A 26,291-nucleotide genomic window follows, 5' to 3' on the forward strand; every position below is an offset into this window, starting at 1 on the left:
TATTATTATTATTATTATTATTATTATTATTATTATTATTATTATTATTATTGTGTTAGACAAGTATTCTGGAAGACCAAGGTTGGAATCCCCACTCAGCTATGGAAACCTACTGAACCAATCCACTGGGTGACCTTGGGCAAGTTTCATTCTCCCAATCTCAGGGAAAGACAAATGGCAAACCTCTTATCTGAACAAATCTTGCCAAGAAAACCCCATGACAGATTCGCCTCAGGATCGCCATAAGTTGAAAAAAACTTGAAGGCACCACAACAAACCTTAGATAAGTCACATTCTCTCACCCTGAAGAGAAGGCAATGATAAACCTCCTCTGAATCAATTCTGCCAAGAAACCCCCCTGTCAGGTTTGCCGTAAATTGGAAATGGCTTGAAGGCACAAAGCAACAACAACATAGTGCTATAGCATTTGTGCTCTTTATCTCAGTTTTAAAAGTCTACTGGAGAAACCAATGGTTTCAAAATGAATTTATTAAGTCACAACATATTAAAATCAATAAGGCTTTTCTAGCGAGATTAGATCTGAAATGGAAAATAAATACTACATACCCTTATTTCTTCCAAACTGAAAAATATTTTTCAGTTACCAAAAGATGATGAAGAAAAATGTACCAACTGACATTCCTCAAGAAAATAGTGTGGTGGGGTGCAGAGAGGCAATGCTATGTAGAAAGCTGTTTTATTTGCTTTTTTTGCCAGAGGTCCGCCTATGGCTGTCCTGGAAATGACACAATAAATGTCATGGGCAAAAGGGATGTAAATATCTCTGGCAACAGATTGCAAGCACTGCTTTGAAAATGATTTAACTGTGATGAGATTACAATATCCTGGTCCACAAGATTATGTAGATTTATTTTGAAAAATTTATTTCTCCACTGACACAGTAGACGTCATTTCATAAGTTCTACAGATCTACACTCACACTGTATTCCTTTATAAATGAACATATCAAAGAGTGTAGCTTTTCAGCCTCCAGGGATGTTGTAGGTGGCCAAATGCCACTTCAGGGGTAAAACACATCAGAGAAAGACACCTGTTCTTCAGATCCAGATTGTTTTCACTGTTCTGTTAATAACACCTCTGTCATGGATAGGTTGCATCATTTTTACAGAGGTAGAGGACCAGTTCAGCTGATCTGTCCTCCTCACCTCATTCATTCAACTGATTTTCAGATGTCTCTGGCGGATTTTCCTGCGGACAAGATTGGTGTTCCTGTTGATGTTCTGGTCAGTCTCCAGAGTTAACCTGGATACTGATGCAATTGCTATTAGTCATTATCTTCCATGGATGCAGCCAAACTGAACTACACATGAAGAACTGGAGAAATTATTGGAAGGCAAATGGAGAAAAACTCACGTTGTGTCTGACCGAACACCATCTGTAAGCCTTCAGAGCTAACAACACTGAAGAACCTTACTCCATCACCACCACTGTTTCTATGCAGTGCCAATTTTCTAAACTGTGAGGGGGATTTTTCATCTTACCTTTTCCTCTGAAGACCACTGTAATGTTTTAGCTTGACTTTGCAGTCACAATGTGAGCACCGCTAGGCTATTTCTTATTCAGTTCCAACATGCCCCACATACACTAATGAAAACTAAGCAGCAGCTTTTCAGATATTGCATCTTTTCCCACATTAAGAAATAATGGTGATGATAACAGACACATAAAGGCAATTTTGCCTCTGACACGAGCTGAATCAAAACTGTGGTTCTACCTAAAAGAGGAATTTGTCTTATCTCATCCCTTTATGTCTTCATGGTGCCCCATACTGCCTTTTCATCTAATTTAGGAAACCAACTGACACATGCATGTAGAACTCTGGTTCAAGTACGGACATCTGGAACACTATAAATTATTTGTCTCACTGTTGAACTGCTCAATATCCATTGTTCTAAAGCAAATGCTTAACCAAATCAAACTTATGTTTAATTTACCTGGTACTGCACCATAAATTGACCTAATTCTCTCTCTCTCTCTCTTTCTTTCTTTCTTTCTTTCTTCCTTCCTTTCTTTCTCCCCCCCCCCTTTCTTTTTTTTTTTTTTACATCATCCTTGTTGTCTCTTTACTCAGCCTGTAGTCGCTCTTTCTCAACGGCTGCTGTACACAACAGCTGTTGTTGATTTCTGCTGGAAATGCTCTGCTGATACTTTTTGCAAACAGACAGTTGTATTATATATGGTCTAGTAGCATTCCTACAATGGGCATTGTTCCTTCCTTGTGCAGCAATGCATTAGTGAAATTTTTGTTAATTTGATTCTGAAAAAACATGGCAAAGCCATCAATACTTCCCGATGCCCAGTGCCTAGAGAATGAAGTTTCTGTGAAACCATTCTAAAATCAAAATGGAAATACATAGATCTTCAGATTAATTGCTTTTGCCCTTTGAAGATATTTTGTTAAGGTGCACCTGTGTTCACCATTTATTTCTAGGCAACAGATTACATCATTGACACCTAGAGGAAATCTTCCAGAAGGAGACTACTGTGAAAATTTTGTAGTATATTTATCCAACATAAGTTTAATTGGATTTATCTTTAATTCAGTTAAAGAGAAATTGCTCCTGAAAGGAAATGTGGAGCAAGGGAGACAAATGGCCACAACACATTTAACTTAGTTGGAGTACTGCTTTACTTTAGGCTATTAATTCATTAGTACACTGTAGCCACACTTTAATTCTCACTAAGTAGTTCAGGTCATCCTGACAAGATTGTTCTGTCCACAATATAAAAAGGTACTTACCATCCTTTCTTCCATTCGGAAGTTCTCTGCCTTTTCCTTCAATAAATGTAGAACATTTTTTCTGATCAATAATGCTGACCATTTAACATTTGGATGAACTTTTAAAAAATGCAACAACTTTTATTATAGAAATACAGCCAACCTGCATCAAGTGATCTGATGATCTCTTTAAAAATAAAATTATGCTTTTGCCAGTTCTAAAATCAGAGATTTTATTTATTCATTTATTTATTTTGCTGCCTTTCCCCTGGTGTAGGACCCAAGACAGCTAAAATGCTAAAAATAAACAAAAAGCCAATAACCTAACACAGTGGGCCCTTCCCATCCGCAGGGGTCAGCTCCAGGTCCCCCATGTATGAGAAAAAAATGTGGATGGTTGTGCCCCATATTATTCACATTTGCATGCATACACTACCATTGAATAATATGGGGTGTGGTGAGCTGTGAGTGTTCCAATCCGCAGATCACTAGCCTGCTGATCCAGCGGTCCCAATTGTGTTAAAATATAATTAAGCAAATTATCATATTAAAATGTCATTACATTTTTTAAAATATGAAATCATTTAAAAACATAATAATAAAGTTAAAAATACAGTACACAAATAAAAATGATTCTCTCCAGCTACTGAATCATTACATGTATGCATGAACAGAAAAATCATTGCCTGCCAGTGAACTAGGAGGAGAGAGACAGGCAACCTAGCCTCCCATGAAAGGAAATTTCATAGCTTGAGAAGAGTCACTGAGAAGGCTTTCCCTAGTGTCCTCATGTGATGGTGGTGGGATGTTAAGATTCTGGCAGGCTCATATACAGAGATTTGGTCTTTTTGGCTGCAGCCACATGACAGAATTAATGCAGTTTGGCCCCTCTTTAATTGTCATGGCATCATCCTGTGGAATCTATAGCAATAGGGCTCCCTGACAAAGAAGGCTAAATATCACACAAAACTACAAATCACAGAATTCCCTAATTCCAGCTCTCTGACAACAAAGGCTAAACATTTCATAAAAATACCAATTTCAGAATTCCAGAAGTCGTCTCAAACTGCATTAATTCTGCAATGTAGATGCAGCCTCAAATCATCTGAACCTAACCTGCATAGAACTTTAAAGATCATGACTAGCACTTTGAATGCTGCCCACAAACAAACTGGTAGCCAGATGTTTCAACAGAAGATGTTTCAACAAGAGAGTTATATGTTCTTTGTAACTAACTTTAGTCAATATACTGGCCATAGCATTTTGAACCCATTAAAGTTTTCAAAGAATTTCCAAAGGCAGTCCCACCTAGAATGTGTTATAATAATTCACATGAAATATAATCAAGGCATGTTTCACCGTACCCAAACCTGACTTCTCTAGAAACGGATTCAGCTCACATATTAGTGTTAACTGTGCAAATGGACTTACAGCCATCCATGAAATATGGTTATTTAGGGTCATAACTGAATAGCACAACCAAGCTGTGAGAATGATTTCAGGGGGAGTGTATTTCCATCCAGCACAGGCTGATTCCTATTCCCTGATATGCCTTTCAGCTGACCAGAAGCACATCTGTCTTGTCTGGAGTAAGCTTCAATTTGTTCGCCCTCATTCAGTTCATTACTGATGATAGATATTGGTTTAGCATCAAAAGATCTTCCTTGGAATTAGATGGAAAGGAGAAATAAAGTTAGTTGTCTTCAGCATACTCATGATACCAAACCCCAAAACTGCAGATAACCTCTCCCAGAACTTTCATGCACATGTTGAAGAGCACAAGGCACAAAACCAAATCACTCTAGCTACCTTTAAAAGCCAGGAAGTTCAAAGGCTCAGTACACATGAGGTGGCTCCCATCTCTCCAGCGATCCTGTCCACATCCTTAGGCTGCACAAATTGGAACATATTGATTACATTCACTGGAACTGTATCAGCTACAACATCTAAGTCCACATAGATCTAAGCAATTTTGCCTGCAAAGTGTCTTGCAAGTTCTTCACAATTTTGCCTAAAAAGTATCTTGCAAACTGAGATGTCCATGTTCTCTTCCTGTGAGGCAGAGCGTAAAAAGCCCCTGCTCACTCAAGACAGCACTGCTGAATGACATTATTCAGTTATAACGGCAGCAAAGAAGTATGCTTTCTTTGCTGCCACCACTGCCACAATGTAGGTTTTTCAATAGCCTCTAGCTTATGTTCAGAGACAGACTCACTCTATGTTTTCCACCTGGGCATTCTAGTCTCTGTCCCACATTGCATCTAGTAAACCAGACACGCATATGGCCCTACTCAGTGAGAGGAAACACATAGGAGAGACCATGCCCATCACTCTGGCCATTTTCCTGTTCTAGAGATCATCAAAGGCTTCATCAGGATCACCTGCCAAGGCAACAAGAAACTCCCCAAGAGCCATCAAGAATCCATTTGGATCCATAAGCCTCCTGTGGTGGATGATCAGATCCACACCACTGCATAAGCTTAAGCCCCAGTGAGCCAAAAACCCACCAAGTAGTGATCTTTCAATGCCAACAAAACTATTCAAAGTTCCCCCACTCCCAGATCACCATCATCCAGCCTACCACAGAAAACTAAGTCTAGAGTGTGTCTTGTAGGATGGATGGTATTGGATATAAATTCGAACAGACCTATGGTCACCACAGAGGACATGATGTCCTGGGCCACTTTGAACACAGTGTTTTCATAATGGATGCTGAAGTCTTTTGGCATAAAAAAGAGTGACCTAGAGCTCTCTAGCAGTGAATCGAAGACTGCATCCACACTGGAAAAATAATCTGGTTTGACACTACAGTACTTTAGCTGCCATGGCTCAGTGCTATGGAATATTAGGAACTGTAGTTTGTTGAGCAGTACTCTGGTGCCACAACAAACTACATTACCCAGAATTCTATAGCACTGAGCTGTGGCAGTTAAAGTGGTGTCAAACCAGATTATTTCTCTAGTGCAGATGCAGCCCTAGATGTCTCAAAAAACACAAATCTCCGGATTCCACAGACCAGCACTATGATAATTACTGTGGGGTGAATCTGCTATAACTGTGTAGTGCAGTTATGTTCCAGGTCTGTCATGCTAACATTCTTAATTTCCTTTTCCTCAAGTAACACAGACCCTGAACAAGATAAAAACCGATTCTAACCTGAAGCTCCATTTCTCCTGTGTTTTCATCGTTGCTATAAATCAAGCACACACAAATTTTACATCAAAACATAATTAGCATCAGACTGTCTTAGAAGAAAGCATTAGCTCACCAAAATACAGCAATGGAAGATGCCACATCCTACACATTTTTATATTGCTAAGTGCAGGCCATTGTTTGCAAGAATAAACTATTTTCTAATTTCAGACTCTACCTGCTATTTATCTCTAATTACCTTGAAGAATTTTATCCCTTGATAGATAACACATATACATCAGAAGCAGCAGCACGGCTGTGATACAGAGGTTGTCATGTGCAATTGCTTACGGGTCTATGAGTCATTTCACAACTGAAAAGCAGCCTCTAGTTCCAGGCACTGTAAGTAATCTGTTATCATAGGGTCTTCTCTGACAGTTGTTAAAGACATGAATGAATACAGTCAGATTGAGACAGATTCCTACAAAGGCAGTTTTTACTGAAATCTTTTCCATCATAACTCCAGCATGCTAGAAAGCAACAGAAGCATTCAGTTTTAACCTAGCTACCATATATCTGCTCTCAGAAGAGACTCAATGCTCACATCAGCCTGCAATTACCATAAGCCCTATCCAGGCCCCCTGTGGATACCAAACTTCATGAATCTTGAAGTCCTATTAAATACAATGGTGCTGAAAAATTATGTCCCTTATGTAAAATAGCAAAATCAAGGTTTATCTTTTAAAAATAATTTCAAGCCATGGATGGTTGAATTCATCAATAAAGAATCCATGGATACAGAAGGACAACTGTATAATCACTTGCCAACACCTCACCTGTGATTCTATGCTCTCTCTATTCAATGGCTTCCATCATTCCTAAAGCTGTGGTTCTCAAACCTTTTACCCTGGCTGTGACCCCCTTTACAACTACATGCAGATATCATGCCCTCACACACTCAATGTAGTATATGAATAAAAATATCATGGTTGTTTAGCATGCATATTTTTGTTCACACATTCATATATATTCATATTTTAACATTTTATAAGTAAATAGCTTTCCTACTTGTCCTTCACCTCCAGGTAGAGGCTCCAAGCACCCTCCTTGTTTTTCTCTTCCCCTCCAGGAGAAATAAAAATAGGAAGAAGAGGAGCCCAAGGGGGGGGGGGGGAATCAGAGCCTCCTAAGTCTCATGGACCCCTTGAGCAACTCTTGCACACACATACCCTTGGGGTCCTGCCCCACAGTTTGAGAAACACTGTCCTAGAGGACTTTCCAGTATCTAACTCTTTTGCAGCATAAGAACAAAAATAAAGAAAGAAAGAATATCAAAAGTCAATGACAAATTAACTACTAAAACAAAGGTGGGCAATATGCAGTCCCTGGGGTCACTGTCATGACTCCTGTGGGCCTCCAGTGGTCATTTTTCTTTTTATTTTGCAAAATAACCTTTTGCACCTTAGGTCCCTGAGAGGCCTTTTTTGAAACATGAATAGAAAGTGACTTTCACTCACTTCCTGTTGTTAAAAAAAAGGCCTCTCCTGGGCTTAAAATGGACTAGGAGGCCTAAAAACATACCAAAAATGTCTAGTAAAAGGTATTTGGGGGCATTTTTGTGTGTGAGAGAATGTAAGGGGATGCAGCCCTCCAAGGTCTCCTGGAGGTGGCTAATGCAGCCCCTGGTCTTCCACAGGTGATCACCCCTGTACTAAAATAAATCCCTATTATTAAAAAAATTTTTTTAGCTAAGCCAAAAGATCACAACTAAAATGTTTTTCCTTCCCTCCCAAAAGAGACAAAAGATAACTCCATGGGGAAAAGGATATTCTACATTACTAGAGCAAGTACTGAAGAGGTCATGCCCTGAGTGATTGCTACTCTTGTATATGCAAAAGATGGGTTCCTGAGCAGGGTCTCACTGTCAGATTTCAATGCATGCACAACCCTCTAATAAATTCAACAGACATCACTCATTCTGGATTCGGCCCAAAATTAACATTCTGAAATGTCTGGCTATAAAAGTCATTCTCTGGGCCCATTCCCTACTCACATTAATGATTCAGAAACTTAAATTATAATGCAAGTTGCCCTTAAAATTTTTACAACCATATATATTGCAGTCTTTGGCATTCTTGACACATCCCTGTGCATGCAAAATTTCATGCTACCCAAGATGCCTCAATGCTAAGCAGCAAATCTCTGTCTTAAGCTCTGATCTCTGATCCTGGCACCAAAAGCATTCCCACAAGCTACATTTCTGATGAACTAGCCTTATCCAGATTTCCAATTCAGAGAACTAAAAATGAGTTTAAGGGGGGAAAAACAGCACAGCAAGGTAGCAATGCATAAAGTGGCTTGAACAGGAAAATCCACTACCTAAATAAAAACCTACTAATGCTAAAAATCCACTTACAAAAAAACAGACAGGATTAATTCACAACACAGAGCCTTCGGCTTTTTTTATGCGACTTTTCAGCACTCTGAGCACCAGCTATATGCTTCCTGCTACATTAACAGCAAGGAAATGCTTAAGGCAAGTGTAGACTCTTCTAATAAGGCAGGAACATTACTCTTCCTGCTCTCTTTTCCACATAAAGAAATATTTTGCATCCTAAAACTTACATATAAATCTTAAAACGTGACTATTATTAAGATAATAGCAGCAGCAAGAGCATTTTTCCTGACCCCGGAAGTACAGTAATCAATCAGTGTTCACGGTTACACCCATCTTCCTGCACCACTTCAAAGGGAATTGGAGCGTTACACTCCATTCTGCTTTCCTACAGCTCTCCACAGTATAACCAAACATGTGGCAAATTATCAGGATTATAACAACTCACCACACAGCACTCTAGTAGGCCCACCACACCTCCAGATCCCTCTTACATCGGTACATGAGATGTAATAGTTGCACACTGCCCCACATTTTTGGTGTATAGACTGTCTAGTTCAGGCCCACACTCATTGCCCTCTTGCCCATAGGCACTTATGCAGGCATAATGTCCAAAACCTGTATTCTAAGAGAATCAGTAGAAGGACAAAGGAGAGTTCACAGGCCTAATTATGTTATTTTGAACTGTCTGAACCTGGTCCGTGTTTGTCTCACCAATGGCAAACCACTGCCAGACATAAACTTTGCGTCTATAGCAAACAGAAGCACAAGAGAGGTAGTGACAAGAAACAAAAGCTACCTTCACATGCAATTCTGTGCCATGTTTTAGCAAAACATGCATATGCAGGAAGGAGCCACAGTAAACCAGTGACAACCAGTGGTTTCCATATAATTGGGGTAGTGACTCTGTTCTAGGTCTTAATCTGAATCAAGACCTTTAAAGTTTGGATTAAAACCCAGAATGGATACATGGGGCTAATAACATGAGAATCAACACTCACAACTGCAGCAAGCACTCCCTCCTGGTCTCTTCCTCCTCTCCTGTGGCTGAGAAGCCATCTTCAGAAACCACAGTTCAAAATAGGCTTAATTAACAGTAATATCAGCCACAAGTTATCACTCCAGACCATACAACCCATCATATTTAAGACAGAACAAGAGGATATTGGAGGATAACTGAAGATCAAGGCAATTCATTCCTATTTTTGCATATTTTACCAAACCATGGTGTAGAGTACTGAATGTATTCCGTCAAAGAATGTCAAAATCCAATTTGCCTAACTGAAGCCAGGTTCCAAGCATTTTTATCTTGTCTGGTTATCTGACATGGGTATTTTGATCAAGGCAGACCATATTATTATTCTTTTTCCTAAATTATAACATAGTACTTGGAATTCACTCACCTCACTGTTGTGGCCCCTTAAATTAAAATTGATTCTCTGTGGTGTATTCCTGTCTCTTCTACAGTGGCTGGAAGTGAAAGTAACGCCAACGACTCCCCGGCCATTGCCAGTTGCCAGCCATCCTTCCTCATAATATCGTCTCCGGCATACAGGCTTCTCCTTTTCACTTTTAGGAACCCTGCCTTTCCAAGAGAGGCAGAGGATGTTGGAATCGCTGCAGAGAACAGGCCCATGTTCCACAGCTGCATACATGCTTTGCTCTATTTTTCCCTTTTGACATAAGAAAGTACTATGTCTAGTGCAGAAAATGTAAATCTTTTGTTTTGTTGATACGACCAAAATTTTAGACAGATCAGAATACGAGAGGGTAAAAGAAGAAGAAAAGATTAGTTTTTATAAATATCCACCAAATGCATAGTGAAAAATTTCTCTATAAAAGATGATGACAGTTGGCTAAGAAAATGCAATGCTTAAAAAAACCAAAACAAATTGGGTTCATTTTGATTTGGAGTCGTAAAAGTGAGGACACACTTATCCTTTGGAGAAACAGCTACTGCAGAAGAGGCGTTCAAAGAAGCGGCAAGCCGCCTTTTTGCTCAACTGGATATAATCATCATACAGCCTGAGATTTCCAGTATAGCATTATGCAGTTCCAGAGACAAAAGTTTGCAGATGTGTAGGTTTCAAGTAACTTAAGGCTTTAAAAAGATTTTCTCCAGTTTGATTTTCATAGGTATACATACAGGACATTCATTCAATCTTTTCCCAAAGCCATCCTCAGGCATATCTTCCCCAACAGACCAAATTTCTGCTGCTAAAGCTGAAATAGATTGCATAAGGAGGGGAGGGGGAAGGCACACAGACCATGTGAGACCACAAACCAAAGTTTTGTGCAGTTAACAATGTGCCAGGCCAGACGGAAAAGCCCTTTCTGAACTCCACTGTTCACGGTTCAACCTGAGCACCTTTGCAATCCAAAGGCAATCCCATTTCCTTGGCAGCTTCCATTGGAGTCTCTGTTTATCACACTGTCTTGCCTGCCTCCTCACGACCTGCTGCCACATGCAGGCATGAGAAGGGAAGTCCCTTTTCATTTAGCAGTTGTTGTTGTTTTTAAAATGCTCTGATGCTTTTAAGCTTTTAAAGCAGATACATTCACCTCAGGTGAACCAAAAAGTTTTCTCCCAAACATTGGGTTGTTCTATGTTTTTGTCCTTTCCCTTTTTGCTGTGAGAAGAGAATCACCAGACTCACTTTTCATTCTCTTGTAAAAACAAGTGCCAGAACTAAAAGCACATCCAGTAAGCAATTATTTGCAGGTCCTGTAGGATTCAAGACAGGAGGGGGAAACACAAACTAAAAAAAAGCAAGGCCATTCACATACAAAAAAATCCAACTTCCCCTTCCTTTTAGAGTCTTCTGTGATGTGTTCTTTGCTTGGTCAAAATGCCCCTTCCTTATTGATGCTTTTCTAGAGCAGAGATTCATAGTTCTAACCAACACATTTGCAGCGGTAGAATGTAGTTTTTAAAAGTATTCCAATGCTCTGTGTAACATTTATTATCAAATATTTATCAGCATTTGTAACATATTAACAAAGAACAAAATCAAAATAAGAGGGCAGAGAAGAAGAAAAAATAGCAAATTCAAGTGCAAAACTCAATATAAGATGACAAAGTCTCTGGAATTCAACCCCTGGATCTGTCCCACCACTTCACAAAGCACTTTCTATGAGTCAACACCTCACACTCAATTATTTATCACTGCTTAATTAGCAACCACATTAAATCCAACTGAAATGCACCAGGAACTTGAACATTATTCCTTCTCTGGGAACGACAGTATCAGTCTCTTACAGACAGTTTCATAATTTTTTTTTCCATAGAGGTATTTATGTCTATTCTGCTGTGCAGTGGGTGTGTTGTCTTCTGTTCCTTCTTGCAATTTTTTTTTCAAATGCTGTAGACCATACAGAGAGGTGACCACTACTAGCAGAAGGTATCGCATGGGCTTTTGGTCCTCGTGCTGTCAGGATGCTCCATCTAGTGCTTGAATTGATTTTTATCAGTTGCTAAATCCTTCTAAAATATGTAACTCCCAGTCTCTGTAGTTGCACATATGTATGTGTATGTGTATACACGGTATGCACAGGCACTCTTTCAACTTGGCAATTTGGGTTGCATCTGGCTTCACAGCTTAGCTATGGCAGTCATATAAGTCATATGGCACTCAAAATTAGATCTTCCTAGAAGCTTCCAATTCTGTAAAATGAAAAGAAAAAAAGAAAAGGAAAGGAAAATTATATATATATACACATATACTGAAATAGAAGGATTGTTTAGTTATAGGTTGACCAATTGAATGGACTCCAAATTCAGATTTTCAATCAATCCTCCTATCAATTTCAGCATTGTTTTTCAAACATTCCAAACACACACAACAAGAAATTGACAGATTATATTTTACACATATGTGGTTCAGATAAATTGGGTGGGGAAGGGCAAGCTGGAGCAAGAAGAATGCAGACACTATAAGGATTATTGGTTCTAAAAAGATACATGAGATTTCAAACAGAGGTGATTAACTTCTCAAGATCAGGATGGGGACAAAGAATTCACTTATCAAAAGCCATACTGCCACTGATTTTGGCACCAATATTTGAAGTCAACCATTACCGTTGCCATAGCTGTCTACAGTACAGGAGGATGCCAGAGAATCCTCCCGCAAACTGTGAAATTGTATAGCAGAGAATCTATCAGCACTTCCATAATACAGTTATTTTGCTCCATAATTTAGGTGGCCAATTCAACAGCAACTGGGTTAGTGAACGCAAAGAAAAGGGGTGAAATGTGCCACATGTTGCCTATCCTTGTTCTAAATTCTGTCCATTTTACCCATCCTTGCTCTAAACATAGTCTAGCAGCTAATAAATTGAGTTGTCAGACTTCCAGAAGTGAGTCTTAGGGTCAATATAAAGTGGGGGGGGGGAGGAGATTCATATAGCTGTATTCAGAAAAGTAATTGTTGACACCCCCCCTAAAAACATTCTCTGAACAATTGCTACCTAAAAGATTTAGTATTGAGTCCAAAATAATTAATCCCGATCATATTGAGTTTAAACTTCTGATTTTCAGAAATGTAAATAAAGTATTTTCCAGTTACACCGTTACTTGCTTACACTACCAATTTTATTTTATTACAATAAGCAAATTTGCTTGTATGTGCCTGGCATTGGAAGAGGCCACTGTAATCTGCCACATAAATCTCAGTATGTTCAAAGTAGTCTGTAACCCTGCTTCGATCCACTGGGAGAGGCAGGGAAACACAAATAATGTTATTATTATTATTATTATTAAAGTAGCAGAAATAACTTATAAGTGCAAATATGGGGGCACAATGAAGTGGAGAAAAGGAAACAATAATTTTCTTTACTTGGAACTAGAAAAGCAATTCCTGAAAGTATAGCTTTATCAATGTTTAAAATGTCAAAAGGCCAACTCAAGAAGATATATCAAACACATTTGGTTTTTTTCCATCTAAATCCATACTTCATGTATATAACTGAGTATTTGCAAAGCAGCTGCATCAGTATTTTTCTTGCTGCAAATATTTGTATCTGTCTCCTTAAAATTCATGCAACTGCTACATTAAATGCAAACTTGTCTCTGATGTCATACATATGGTTTTGAAACAGGGAGCAGAATGTGATATCAAATTATGTTGTCCCAATGATGGAACCACTTCAGACAACATAAAAAAGAAGAGAAATCCCCACTCGATCCCTGTGTCACTCTGTTCACTTTCAGAATATGCTCTGAAGGGTTGGAGAACCATATTATGAATCTGAGAGAAGGTACAAGGCTGAGGACAAAAGGAGGTGGTCCTCTTACCCAAGATGATTTTGCTCCAGTGACCCTGGATTTCACCATGCAAGTACTGCGTCCCTTCCTCAACAAAAAACTGTATGTGTCACTGTATGCACACACAAACATAAAAGGTGATAGACAATGGGAAAAAAATACTGTTAAATTTTAGGCCAATCCAATTGCTAACTGAAGTAGACCCAATGCATCAGCAAGTTTACACAAGTGCTGATTTATCATTCAGTAGTTGATTCAACAGACTTACTCTAGATCAGCCTAGCAATTTAATTTGTGTGTATATGTGCAGTCAGGCTGTCTGTCAACTTACAATGACGCCATGAACTTCATGGGGTTTTCTCAGGCAAGGAATATTCAGAGGTGGTTTTGCCAGTTCCTTTCTCTGAAATAAAGCTCCTAGTATTCACTGGTTGTCTCCCATCCAAGTACTAACCAGGGCTGACCCTTCATAGTTTCCGAGGTTAGATGGCCTCTGGAGCCTTTAGTGTAAGTAGGCCCTCAGCAATTGGATTTAGACCCTGCTTTTTTGGCATCCTTTTATCTACAACCTTGAAGAAAGTTGCTGGCAGACAACAGATATGATTTAGTCTTAGTCCTCAGGTACAAATTCATACACTATCATTTAAACAACTTTTTTTTAATGCCTAAATGGTTTCTGTCACTATTGATACTCTGCAGCATCCAGACAATCATATATATGTATTTACTAGTATTTTATATTTTTCCAGTTTGCAGGACTGCTAATCTAATTCATGGGCACCACTGTTTTTGTCAAAACAACAATCTTACTTCTAGATTCATTCTGCTGACAGTATTCCCAAATATCTTCACTTGCTCTGAGTAAGAATGCCTTCCACCTTCCTCTTATTAGGAATTTTAATATACGTCTTCAAGAAAATGTCTTGACACAGTGACCTAGTACATGCTGCAAGAATTTTTAAAACTTGTTTGAAGAAAGTCTAAAGTCTTAGATTGTACTGTCAGGGATGATGGGAGTTGTAGCTCTTCACCTCTGGCTCAAACTCACCACCTGGTTGTGCACCGCGCTGACCAGTTTTGGCCAGTGGTTATAGCTTAGCAGAGTTACAGAGAATAGGCTGAAGACCCTGACAAATTCTCCAAGCCTTCTCACTCTTGCTTCCACAGAAGTCTTCACCCTTCTTCAGGATCCAGCTGGTTCTTGTAGCTTCACCCAAGACACCAGACAACTCAGTAGTCTTAAATAAAAGATCTACTTTATTCTACTATATACAGCTCCAAACTATCCAACACAACAATATACTACTCCTCACTCTACTACTACTACCCACTACTACAACCCACAAAATACATTGGGATGCATAGTCATTATTATAGTCAATGCAAGTTACCACCCACTGTTGTCTGTTTCCACCCAGTAGGCGTGTACACCATTCTCATTGGTTCTCTTGGTTCACCCTACAATTAATGATTTCATCATCTCAGCCTTGACCACTTAACAATTGTCAGGTGTGTCCAATTATCCACTTTACATTTCTTGTCCTTGGCATTCAGGACTTGTTAATTCCATTATCATTTACGCCTGTGTGGTTCTCAATTGGCTTCTGCTGAGTCACCCTGACAATCACATACATGTTTTATTTCATTTACTGTATATCCCATGTTGCTTTTTCCTTAACATGTACACCATGGGCAGGTTTACTTTATCCATTTTATAGTTTGTATGTACAGCACTGTGTAAAATCTACAGCACTATATAAACCAAGCATCATCATCATCATCATTCACACAACTAAGGCCTGAAACTAGTGTCTGAATGCGTGCCAGTGCAAAAAAATAAAAACAAAATGTTCCTCCCTACAGCAGCCCTCTATGCCCGCCCCACCACAAAAATAAATGGCACTGGATGGTTTGAGGGATACACTGTTTGCTGGCAGGAGGGGGCTGGAAACATCATTCTTCTGTGCCGCAATCATCCATTGAACAGGCCTTCATCGCTCAATGCAGCTTCTGAAAGTTAAGGTAGGTGGGGCCCGGGGCAGGCTAGGAGATGTTATTTAGTTACACATTCATAATTATCATACATACTTGAATATAAGTCAACCTCATGTATAAGCCAAGGACAGGTTTTGGGTCCAAAATTAGGGTTTTGATATGATCCATGGATAAGTCAAGGGTCAAACTTATGGGCATGTAACAAAGGATATAAAGATGAAGCAAAGGAAAATAAAGATTTCAAAACTTGGGTGGGCTTATATAAAAAGACAGATAGTCTGGACCCAAGATGCCTAGGGCTGTACAGGTTACAAGCATTTTCAAATATGCCCTGAAACAGACCAGTAGCCATTGAAGCTATTACACTTATAATCACCCTGTAACCAGCTACAGTCAACAGCCTAGCTGCATTGTTACCGGTCTGCTGAAGTTTCTGAACACCTCCCAAAGGCAGCCCTACACAGAGTGTATGACAGTAATCTAAACTGGATTTGATCAAGACTTTGGTCACCATGGACTGCTATAGAAGACAGCTGTTTTTATGAAGTTACAATCTCAAATTGAAATGACAAGACCTTGTCCCCAAAACATAGAAAACTGTTTTAACATTATGTTTGCCCCCAGTTCTTGCAAGGAAAATTGTAATGAAATCTAAGCAAGAAAAAAACATCATGTACAAAAAAGAGACAAAATATATTTCTAGAACTGAAGTATTAATATTCTCCATTCCAATATCTAAAAATGGCACTAGCAAGAAAATATAATCACCCTGTAACCAGCTAGGAAGAAAATACAGTTTTGGAAGAGGGCAAAATCTAAAATCACAGTATATAGCAGAAATATACAAGTTATTTAAAAACATAAAAATGAGATTTACATCAGCCAACACTTCAAATATAGTACTGCAGGGGATCAATTCCAGACCCTCTTTCACAGATACCAAAATCTGTGGATGCTCAAGTCCCAATGTTCCTAATGTTGGCATGGCCAAGCAGCCATGCCACCATTAGGAAAAGCAAGGCTTCTTACCTGCCTCCTTGCCGAGGACTCAGAAAGCCAGAGCAGCCTTTCCTGGCTGGAACACAAAAAGTTAACTCAGGGCCCATCGGGCAGCCTCTGCCCCACCTCTTCCACATTCTCATCAGCCATTGGTCAGAGGGAGCCGCCAATCACCAGGAGAGAAATGCTATGGGGTTTCAGATATGGTGAGTTGTTGGGAGTGCACAGACACATCTATGCAAGAAAGCCTTTGTATAACTGCAAGAGAAGCAGGGAAAGGAAATATCTTCTTTCCCGTAAGAAAGAACTGAATCATATATTGGAAATTTAATGTTTTGCAGCAGAATACCCAACAGGGAGATGATGATATTCTTGGTGTTGTTTGTTTTGGTTTGGTTTTTTTGCAGGCTCCCCATTGTGGTGTCTTAAGAACTGCACATCAAGTCTTCCACAGCAGTAGCAGCAGCTCTGAAAGATCTTCATACTGCCATGGCTTCTCCTTGGAAAAGGTGCAGAACTCCTAGATTGCAAAAAATGAACTTCCAGAAATGAACATGTGTACCTCTTGGCAAAGCAGCATCAAGACATGTTTCTCACCTTTACATTTCTCCTGCCAAGTGAAAAGCTGGCAAGAGGTAGAGCCCCTGATTTTGGTACTACACAAGAGCTGACAATGCTTACACATTGTCAACAGCTGGCTGGTGCTGTGCTGAGAAGCCCCGCACAGTAGTTTTTTGTCATCGACTATCCATCTCATGACTGATCTCTATTAGAGAGTCATGGCTTTGAGCTTATCTCTGGAAGACAAATAGACAGAGAGGGGGAATCAACAGATATACACTTTGTACACCTATGTTACATCTGGTGATGTTCACTTTATCTTTCACCAGCCAAAGCTAGGCATTTTGCAAGAGAAGGAAGAAAATGTAGGGTGCACCACAGCTATTCCTTTGCACTCACCCACTTTTGGCAGTGTAAAACAGTGCTTCACAAGCCATCTGAGGTTGTGGACCAGCAATTTTTCTTTCTCATGTACCAAAGACTGGTACTACATTTGTGCCATATTATTTTCATATTTGCATAGTTTCCTGATAACTCACCAGCAGCCAATGGCTTATAGATGAGCATCATTCCATGGACCACCACTGCTCTAGAAGACATGGCCCTGGCCCATAAGACAGACTGCAACATATATGCCATTGAAACTGCAGAATAGCTCATAATACATCAAGGCTGTGTCCTGAAATTGTCAAGGACCCATCTGGAAACCATCAGGTTGGGAAAAGCTCCAGGCTGTCATTTCTGCTATCTACTAGAATCTAGTTTCTAACAGAGACATGCAGAGTAAATGACTTCTTCTTCCTCTTGGATACATGATTACTATAACACTAGTGGAAACACCGGCATCATGAAAAACTCTCTCTTTTTTGTGTCTTTCTTTGGGCAAGAAGAGAACTTCCTCACTCATATATGAAATGCAGGTATCCTATCCATCAGTGACCAGGGTCAAACCTAGCATAAATAGTACTCTGGCCAAGAAGTGCCTTTGGAACAGACACACACACACACACACAAAGCAATGCCATCTTACATTCTAACATGCCATTTCTTTTTTTTAATATGGTAGGGTCAGGGCGATGGCTAATGACATGCACAGGAACTGAGGCAGGGGTCCCTTGCTTCACAGCAACCTGTGGGAAATTGCCAAAGTCACATCTCTTCCCTCAGGCAGCTCTGCATTGTTATCAGGCTGTATGGCTTGTGCAGGACTGCAAAGCACAGCTGTCTAACAAGTCCTGCTCCTTTCAGGCTTTTCTCCACCAATGGTTAGGAAAAGGACCCAGAATGAGCTCTCTTTTATTTGCTGCTTATCTTTCAGTGCAGTCCTGCTCCACTTCTTGGATCCCAATAAAATCTCTGTCATGTGGTTCTTGAGGATGATTCCCATGGAGTTTTCTAGGCCCATAAAGTTCTTGCTATAAGATCTCCTCCCTAACCCCCAACACTCCTTCCTCAGCTACAAGAACCAGACCCCCTGTTACAATGGTAGAACTAGTCTTAAAGGGACAATATCACCAGGTACTACAGTGTCCCAAGCTGCAACGTCTTCTTCATTTATCCCTCCCTGATGTTTTCTTTCCCCAAAACATTTAATAATACCATAGATCCAAAGTATTTAGTTTAGTAAGCACATGATCAAGCCAAGCAACTGCCTTGTATGTCAAGCAGTTTTGTAGCACAAGTGAAGCTGATACCATCACACTCCCTACCATAATGAGTGTTTATATAAAAGTCTTAACTGGGTTATTTCTGAAGATGTGTTCTAAAAACTGGCTGGGGCACAGGATAGAAAATATAAATGATAGCAATAGAACAGAAAGACAAAGGTGGTATGAAAACATCCCTTAGCCTTCTGAAGCACTGAGTTCTTCAAATAGTCATAGTATGAATGTAGGAGTTGGCATATTCAACAAGGACAGTTCAAATGACCTGGTTTCCATTAATTAAGATGATGCTGACAGCTCTGCTTCTGATAGTAAAAGAGAAGAACCCCATTTATAACACCAATCAACAGTAAACTCAACCTTTCATTACCAGTGGCTTCCAGAATAGTATGGCCAAAAACCACAGCCACTAAACTCCTCTTGATGCCCTCACAACTCAGTACCCGCCTTGCCCACCTTTAAGGCCAGCCCCATCAGAACCTGTTAATCAAACCTTCCATTTCTTATTCATTTCACCTTCTGCTGCAATCTCATAAAACTCTCATAAACAGTGAGATTCCAATGATACCTGGTACATGTGAGTGGATACTATCTGACTGAAGTGCCAAAGATATTCCCTGTTAATCTACTATTCTGAACTCATGCTCACCCAGTTCTTTCACAATTCCTCTTTGAAGTCATGTTGTATTAGCAACACTCAAGACTTTGAAGCAGTCCTCTCCAGCTTCAAAGGATCAATATGTTCTTTATTCAAGAGCTACAAATAAATGCAAACCCAACAGTGCTTTATGGATGAAATTCTGACAACACAACAGTGATGCAAAGGTGCTTTATTCCTACTGATTTCTCTATTGACAGCCCTTTCCAAAGAAAAAGTGACCACTCATTCAAAAGGGGAGGGGGCAAAAATCAGATTGTCCATTAAGGATGCCATTTACTGATCATGTAGCACACACTTTCAAAGGTGTGCCCCCTGGCAAACAAACCCTTTCCCCACACTGGGTGAATACTGTAATGTTATAGCAGTTTTCAGAGTATAGTTTTTAGTGGGGGTTTTGGGCTATGTGGCCATGTTCTAGAAGAGTTTCTTCCTGATGTTTCGCCAGCATCTGTGGCTGGCATCTTCAGAGAATGCTTGCCTGGAAAGGAGTTGGGTATAAATATATATTGTGTGATCTGGGAAGGCAGGAGTGATTTGCATGTGGATTGTTCTGTTGCTACTGGCAGGCCTCCTGCCTTCCCAGGTCACACTGTATATGTGTGTGTGTGTGTGTGTGTGTGTGTGTGTACACACACACACACACACACACACACACACCCAACTCTTTTCCAGGCAAGCATTCTCTGAAGATGCCAGCCACAGATGCTGGTGAAACGTCAGGAAGAAAATCTTCTAGAACATGGCCACATAGCCCCAAAACCCCACAAAAAACTATGGTTGCCGGCCATGAAAGATTTCAACTCCACAGTTTTTCAGATTATCTGGAAGAAAGTACAGTAGGCCCTTTGTATCTGCTGGGGTTTGGTTCGAGGACCACCACCACCTCCAGCGATATCCATGGATGCTCAAGTCCCATTAAATACAATGGTGTAGTAAAAAGGTGTTCTTATATAAAATGACAAATATCAAGGTTTGCTTTTTAGAACTTATATATAATATTAATATTTTCAAGCTGCGAATGGTTCAATCCATGGATAAAGAAACAGTAGCTAAAGAAGGCCAATGGACCATGGAACCTAATTCTGGGTAGATATGTATAATGTGGCACCGTTAAACAATAGCCATTGTTCAAAGGCAATAGTCATTGTTCAAAGGTTTAAGATTCATCTATCTGTCTGGCTACTATCAGATGCACATTTGCAGGAAGAAAATGAGTGCCTTCCTTGTGACTGCTCTCTGGCTTTGAAGCTCCCTGCCAAGAGAGGCAAGACTAGCTTTTTTTTCTGTCTTTCCATGTGCTGAAAACAATGTTTTGATTCAGTCAAATTTTTTTCACCTTCAGGCTGTTGGCTGAAGCAGATTTTAACTGGAGGGTACTATTTACATCTTTGATCAACTTGCTTAGATATTTTAATCTATAATTTTATTTTGAATGTTACTGTTTATAAATTAAGAATATAAACTTCTTGAATTTATAAATTTAAAAATAAATATTAATGTTCTTGCAAAAATAAATAAGAATTCTTCCTCCTTTTTGCATATATAGGTCTCAAGGCACATACTAGAAAAGTGGCACTTTGAGTTAAGATGGGCTATAAACATTCATTTATTTGCATAACCATTTGCATTTAGATTCTTCCACATAAACACTAATTCACCTACATGCCTAGAAAAGTAACCTCTTTGTTGAAATGCCCCTAAAGTAGTATTCATTACACAGCATTGACAAATGAGGCCAAGGCTTCTTGTGTGTGCAAATATATCAAGATGCAAATAAATGTTAGGACCCTTATATTTAAATGTTCTGTGTGTGCATAATAAATGCATCCCTTCTACATTTTGGGGGAAAGGGGAGGAGGAACTTTTTATCCTGCCTTTTTCCTAGAACCAGAATTCAAGGAGGTTGTTGTTGATGGTGCTGTGTACCTTCAAGTTGTTTCAGACTTATGGCACCTCTATGACCCTAAGGCTAACCTTTCATGGGGTTTTACTGGCAAGATTTGAGCACATGGGGTTTGCCATTGCTTTTTTCTGAGGCTGTGAGAGATTGACTTGCCCAGGTCACCCAGATGGTTTTCAAGACCTAGTAGGGATTGAAGCCCTAGTCACCCAGACTTTTACTCCAACCCTCAAACCACGATACCATGTTGCCTGTCTACTTGAGGAGGTACTTGAGTCTATTCTTTAAGCACACAACATATATTTTGTATCATGTGTGCATGATACACATGGGGTAATGGATACTTATGATTCCTTCAGCCCAGGCCTGCACAACTTGGCAGTAGGTAAGGGCCAAAATTTAAAAAGGCTGAACTTCTTTGGGCCGCAGATAGGTTTTTAGCGGCTCACTTACCAACTTTTCACTTGAGGGGCGAGCATTCACTCTTCCTCTGCTGTCACCACCCAGCTCTTTTCCAAAAGAAAGCTGGGCAGCAAAGGAGCCTTGAGGTCTATAGTGTAGATGCAGACTGAAAGAAAGAAGCTGGTAGCATGAGCTTTTGTAGATTTGAGCCTACTACCTCAGATGCATGAACTTTCAGTTAATAATAATAATAATAATAATAATAATAATAATAATAATAAGTTAGTCTCATAAGTGCTGCAAGATGGGTAGAGGTGCCTTCAGCAGCTCCCTGCCCCATGCCTTCAGAGTGAGGGAGAGTGGAAATGAAGAGAGGGGGGTTGCCCCACTCCAATTTTATGCTACTTTCTTGTGGGGTAAGCATAGTGATTTGGGCATTGGACTAGGGCTCTGGAGACCAGGGTTTGATTCTCTGCTCCACCATGAAACCCACTGGTTCACCTTGGGCAAGTCACATGCTTTCAGCCTCAGGGGAAGGCATTGGCAAACATATTCTGAACAAATCTGGCCAAGAAACCCCCCTGATAGGTTTGCCTGAGGGTCATCATAAGTCTGAAATGACTTGAAGACACACAACAACAACAACAACAACAACAACAACAAAACAAAAATGCCTCAAGAAATAGCCAGTATGGTGTAGTGGTTTGAGCACTGGACTATGATCCTGGAGACCAGAGTTTGAATTTCTGCTTGACCATGCAAACCCACTGAGTGATCTTAGGCAAGTCACATTCTCTCAGCTTTGGAGGGTGGCACTGGAAAAACCAGTATCTTAGCCACACATTAAAAAGGTTTTTGGTTTTTTTTTAGTATTTCAGATTTCAAAATTCCAGATATAACCCATAATAAAGTAACAATTAGGATAACTCTTTTTATGTTTAACTTGGGATGAACATCTTGAATAATAAATGATAGTGCTGGTTTAGTTGCTTTAATTGGAATTAATTCAATGGAGGGGGGGACAAGTAGGCAAAGCATTTTCAATTTGGCACATCTGTTTAGAGAGACGTAAGGCATCCAATTGATTAGCAAGTGTTCAGAACTGCCTAGTTTATTTCAGCAATTGCATTCCAAATTAACAGCATGTGTTATTTATATCAATTTATGACACATAGAACGGGATGTGGAGCTTTCAATTTTTTATTTTTTATTATACGAAATGGGAAAGCCAGTTAGATTTAATGTCATCTAGTACATCAAGCTCCTTTCAAGCATCTGAATCACAGTTAACATCTGTAATATAGTACTTTCTTAAGCCTCAAAGTGATATAAACAACAACTAAAGAAATGAGAGTCATGGCCACCACATCCCATGCCTTGCTTAATAACATAGTCAGCTGACAGATATTATGTTCTACGTTTGGTATATTTGACATTGTTTTTCAGAAGCTAGAAACTAAAGAAAGTTTACAATCAATTATTATTGTATGATATGATAATGATATATGATAATTTGATATTTCAGCAAGTTTCATCATACCTACTATTGCTCTAATGATTTTATGAACTACAATGAAAAGCAAATTGGATTTAAGAATCTTTCCATTTAAATGTTTTCTGTATGTGTGCAACATACAGACATTTCCCCCATTTGTGATGCATGGTGTGCATTACTTCATTCATATTTTATTGATGTTTGGAGATTTTAAGGAACTAATAGGGATGTGAGTCACAAGGGGGCGGAGCTAGCAGACTAGCTTTATATACCAACTTCCAGAGCCGAATTTTGATTTTCTTTAACTCTGCTCAAGTGGCTTCAGGTTAGGATCAGATATTGAAACAGAACCTTCCCTTTAAGTGTAAGATAGCAGCCAGTACATTCCTTTAAAGAAGTATTCCCACTAGATTGACTGTTATATTCATTACTAAAGACTTTGCAGTATGGACAGCGAGGGATCTGCTGTAGTCACCTGCAACTCTTGTGGGATGTTTCTCTTCTTGCCCACAGAAGTCGAGAACTTCACATGCACCAAGTGCAAGTTGGTAGCACTCTTGGAGGAGAAAGTGCAGCAGCTGGAGTCAAGAGTAGCTACACTTCAGCATATTAGGGAACAAGAGGATTTCCTGGACACAATAGAACTAACCATCTTGGATGAGTACCATGCAGAGGAAGATGCTAGGGTGGAAGAGGTCACTTGCCATACACAGGAGGCAGACAGCTGGAGGAATGTCACAAAGAGAAGTAAGCCAAGAAGGGATTGTTCTGGGAGCTTGCAGCTAGGGAATCGATTTGAAGCTCTTTCCCTTATTAAGGAGGATGAAGAAGAGCAGCATGAACAAACTTCAGGGACAGAGCAGGGGAGCCTGAGAGTCCCACCCGAGGGAACAGTCGCTGCTAAGCCTAGGAGGAGGCGTGTGGTCGTAGTGGGGGACTCCTTGCTGAGGGGTACAGAAGCAGTGATATGTAGGCCTGACAAGATGTCTCGAGAGGTGTGTTGTCTTCCAGGTGCAAAGATCCATGATGTGACAGAGAGGCTGACAAGACTGGTCAAGCCTACTGACAAATACCCCTTCCTTTTGGTCCACGTGGGAACTAATGATACTGCAAGACACAGCCTTCAGAACATGAAAAGGGATTACGAGGCGCTTGGTAGGAAGCTGAAAGGAATGGATGTACAGGTTGTCATCTCGTCTCTTCTGCCAGTTGAAGGGCATGGTCCAGGAAGGGAGAGGAAAATAGCGGATGTGAACAACTGGCTTCGCAGATGGTGCCGCCGAGAAGGATTTGGATTCTTCGATCATGGGCTGCGGTTCCACGAGGAGGGACTTCTTGCAACAGACGGGTTGCATCTCACGCCAGTTGGAAGAAATGTTTTTGCCAACAGTCTCAAGAACTTGATCAGGAGGGCTTTAAACTGAGTTCCGAGGGGAAGGGAGACAATATTAAGGAAGGCGAAAGGGATGGCGAAAATAGTCAAACTGACATAGAGGAAACAAGAAAAAAAGTGCAAGGACCCAACAGTGGGAGGCAAAAAAACTTGCACAGGCAGCAAGTAAAAGGGAACCATGGTCTGCGATGTCTCTACACTAATGCACAGAGCATGGGAAATAAGCAAGATGAACTCGAACTCCTAGTACAACAAAGCAAATATGATATAATAGGCATCACTGAAACCTGGTGGGATGAGTCTCATGATTGGAATGTGGAAATAGATGGGTATAACCTTTTAAAGAGAAATAGGCCAAACAAGAAAGGAGGAGGAATAGCACTATATGTCAGAGATATTTACACCAGTGAAGAGATCCAGGACATCAATCATGGAAGCCAGGTGGAGAGCATCTGGGTAAAAATTAAAGGGGAGGGAAAGAACAAGGATGTTACGGTGGGAGTCTACTACAGACCCCCAAGTCAGACTGAGGAATTGGATGATATCTTTTTAGAACAGATGACCACACAGTCAGAAAAGAGAGATGTAGTAGTGATGGGCGACTTCAACTATCCTGATATTTGTTGGAAGTCAAACTCAGCAAAATCCTCAAGGCCTAACAAATTCCTCACTTGCCTGGAAGACAATTTCATGGTCCAAAAGGTGGAAGAGGCAACAAGGGGGTCAGCTATTTTAGATCTGATCCTAACCAACAAGGATGACTTGGTTAATGGGGTGCAAGTGGTGGGATCATTAGGTGGAAGTGACCATGTTCTCCTGGAGTTTGTAATACAGTGGAAAGGAGAAGCCAGGCATAGTCAGACACGCATCCTAGACTTTAGGAGAGCGGATTTCAGTAAACTTAGAGAAGTATTGAGGGCAATTCCATGGTCAGAAATACTAAAAGATAAAGGAGTTCAGGATGGATGGGACTTTCTCAAAAGGGAGATACTGAAGGCACAATTTCAAACAGTTCCAGTGAGAAAGAAAAACGGGAAGTGTCTCAAGAAACCAGGATGGATGACTAAGGAACTTTCAATCGAGCTAAGTTTGAAACGGAACATGTATAAGAAATGGAAAAAGGGGGAAATCACAAAAAAGGAATTCAAAGAAATAGCAGGCATGTGTAGGGGTAAAGTCAGAAAAGCTAAAGCGCAGAACGAACTCAGGCTTGCTAGAGAGGTTAAGAACAATAAAAAGGGCTTTTTTGGATATGTCCGCAGCAAAAGGAAGAAGAAGGAAATGGTAGGGTCACTGCGTGGAGAAGATGGCAAAATGCTAACAGAAGACAGAGAAAAGGCAGAATTACTCAACACCTTCTTTGCCTCAGTCTTCTCAGAAAAGGCAAAGGGTGCTCAACCTGAGGATAATGGAGCAGAGGACAGGATAGGGGCATTTCAGTACAGAATAAGTAAAGAGATAGTAGAGGAACACCTTATTAATCTAAATGAATTTAAGTCTCCGGGACCAGATGAACTCCATCCAAGGGTATTAAAAGAACTGGCAAATGTAATATCGGAGCCATTGGCAATAATCTTTGAAAACTCCTGGAAAACAGGAGAGATCCCAGCAGACTGGCGGAGGGCAAACATTGTCCCCATCTTCAAAAAGGGGAAAAAAGAGGATCCCAACAATTATCGTCCAGTTAGTCT

The 26,291-nt window shown here is 40.1% G+C and overlaps 1 protein-coding gene across 4 annotated transcripts in view; it reads right to left on the reverse strand.

Annotated features, from left to right (window-relative positions):
* The window catches only part of TULP4 (TUB like protein 4), a 128,424-nt gene that overhangs the window by 73,751 nt on the left and 28,382 nt on the right, over window positions 1-26,291 (reverse strand). The window contains exons 3-6 of one of the 4 annotated variants that reach the window (XM_042440480.1): window positions 21,764-21,878; window positions 17,122-17,321; window positions 9,671-11,931; window positions 2,762-2,797 (exon numbers count right to left, since the gene is read on the reverse strand). In XM_042440480.1, the coding sequence (XP_042296414.1) occupies window positions 2,762-2,797; window positions 9,671-9,922 (288 nt within the window). In that variant the 5' untranslated portion in view covers window positions 9,923-11,931; window positions 17,122-17,321; window positions 21,764-21,878. The remainder of the gene's footprint in view (window positions 1-2,761; window positions 2,798-9,670; window positions 11,932-17,121; window positions 17,322-21,763; window positions 21,879-26,291) is intronic. The other 3 variants (XM_042440462.1, XM_042440470.1, XM_042440489.1) reach the window with 3 other exon arrangements.

The sequence above is a fragment of the Sceloporus undulatus genome, chromosome 1 (assembly GCF_019175285.1).
Source record: "Sceloporus undulatus isolate JIND9_A2432 ecotype Alabama chromosome 1, SceUnd_v1.1, whole genome shotgun sequence".
Taxonomy (NCBI): Eukaryota; Metazoa; Chordata; class Lepidosauria; order Squamata; family Phrynosomatidae; genus Sceloporus; species Sceloporus undulatus.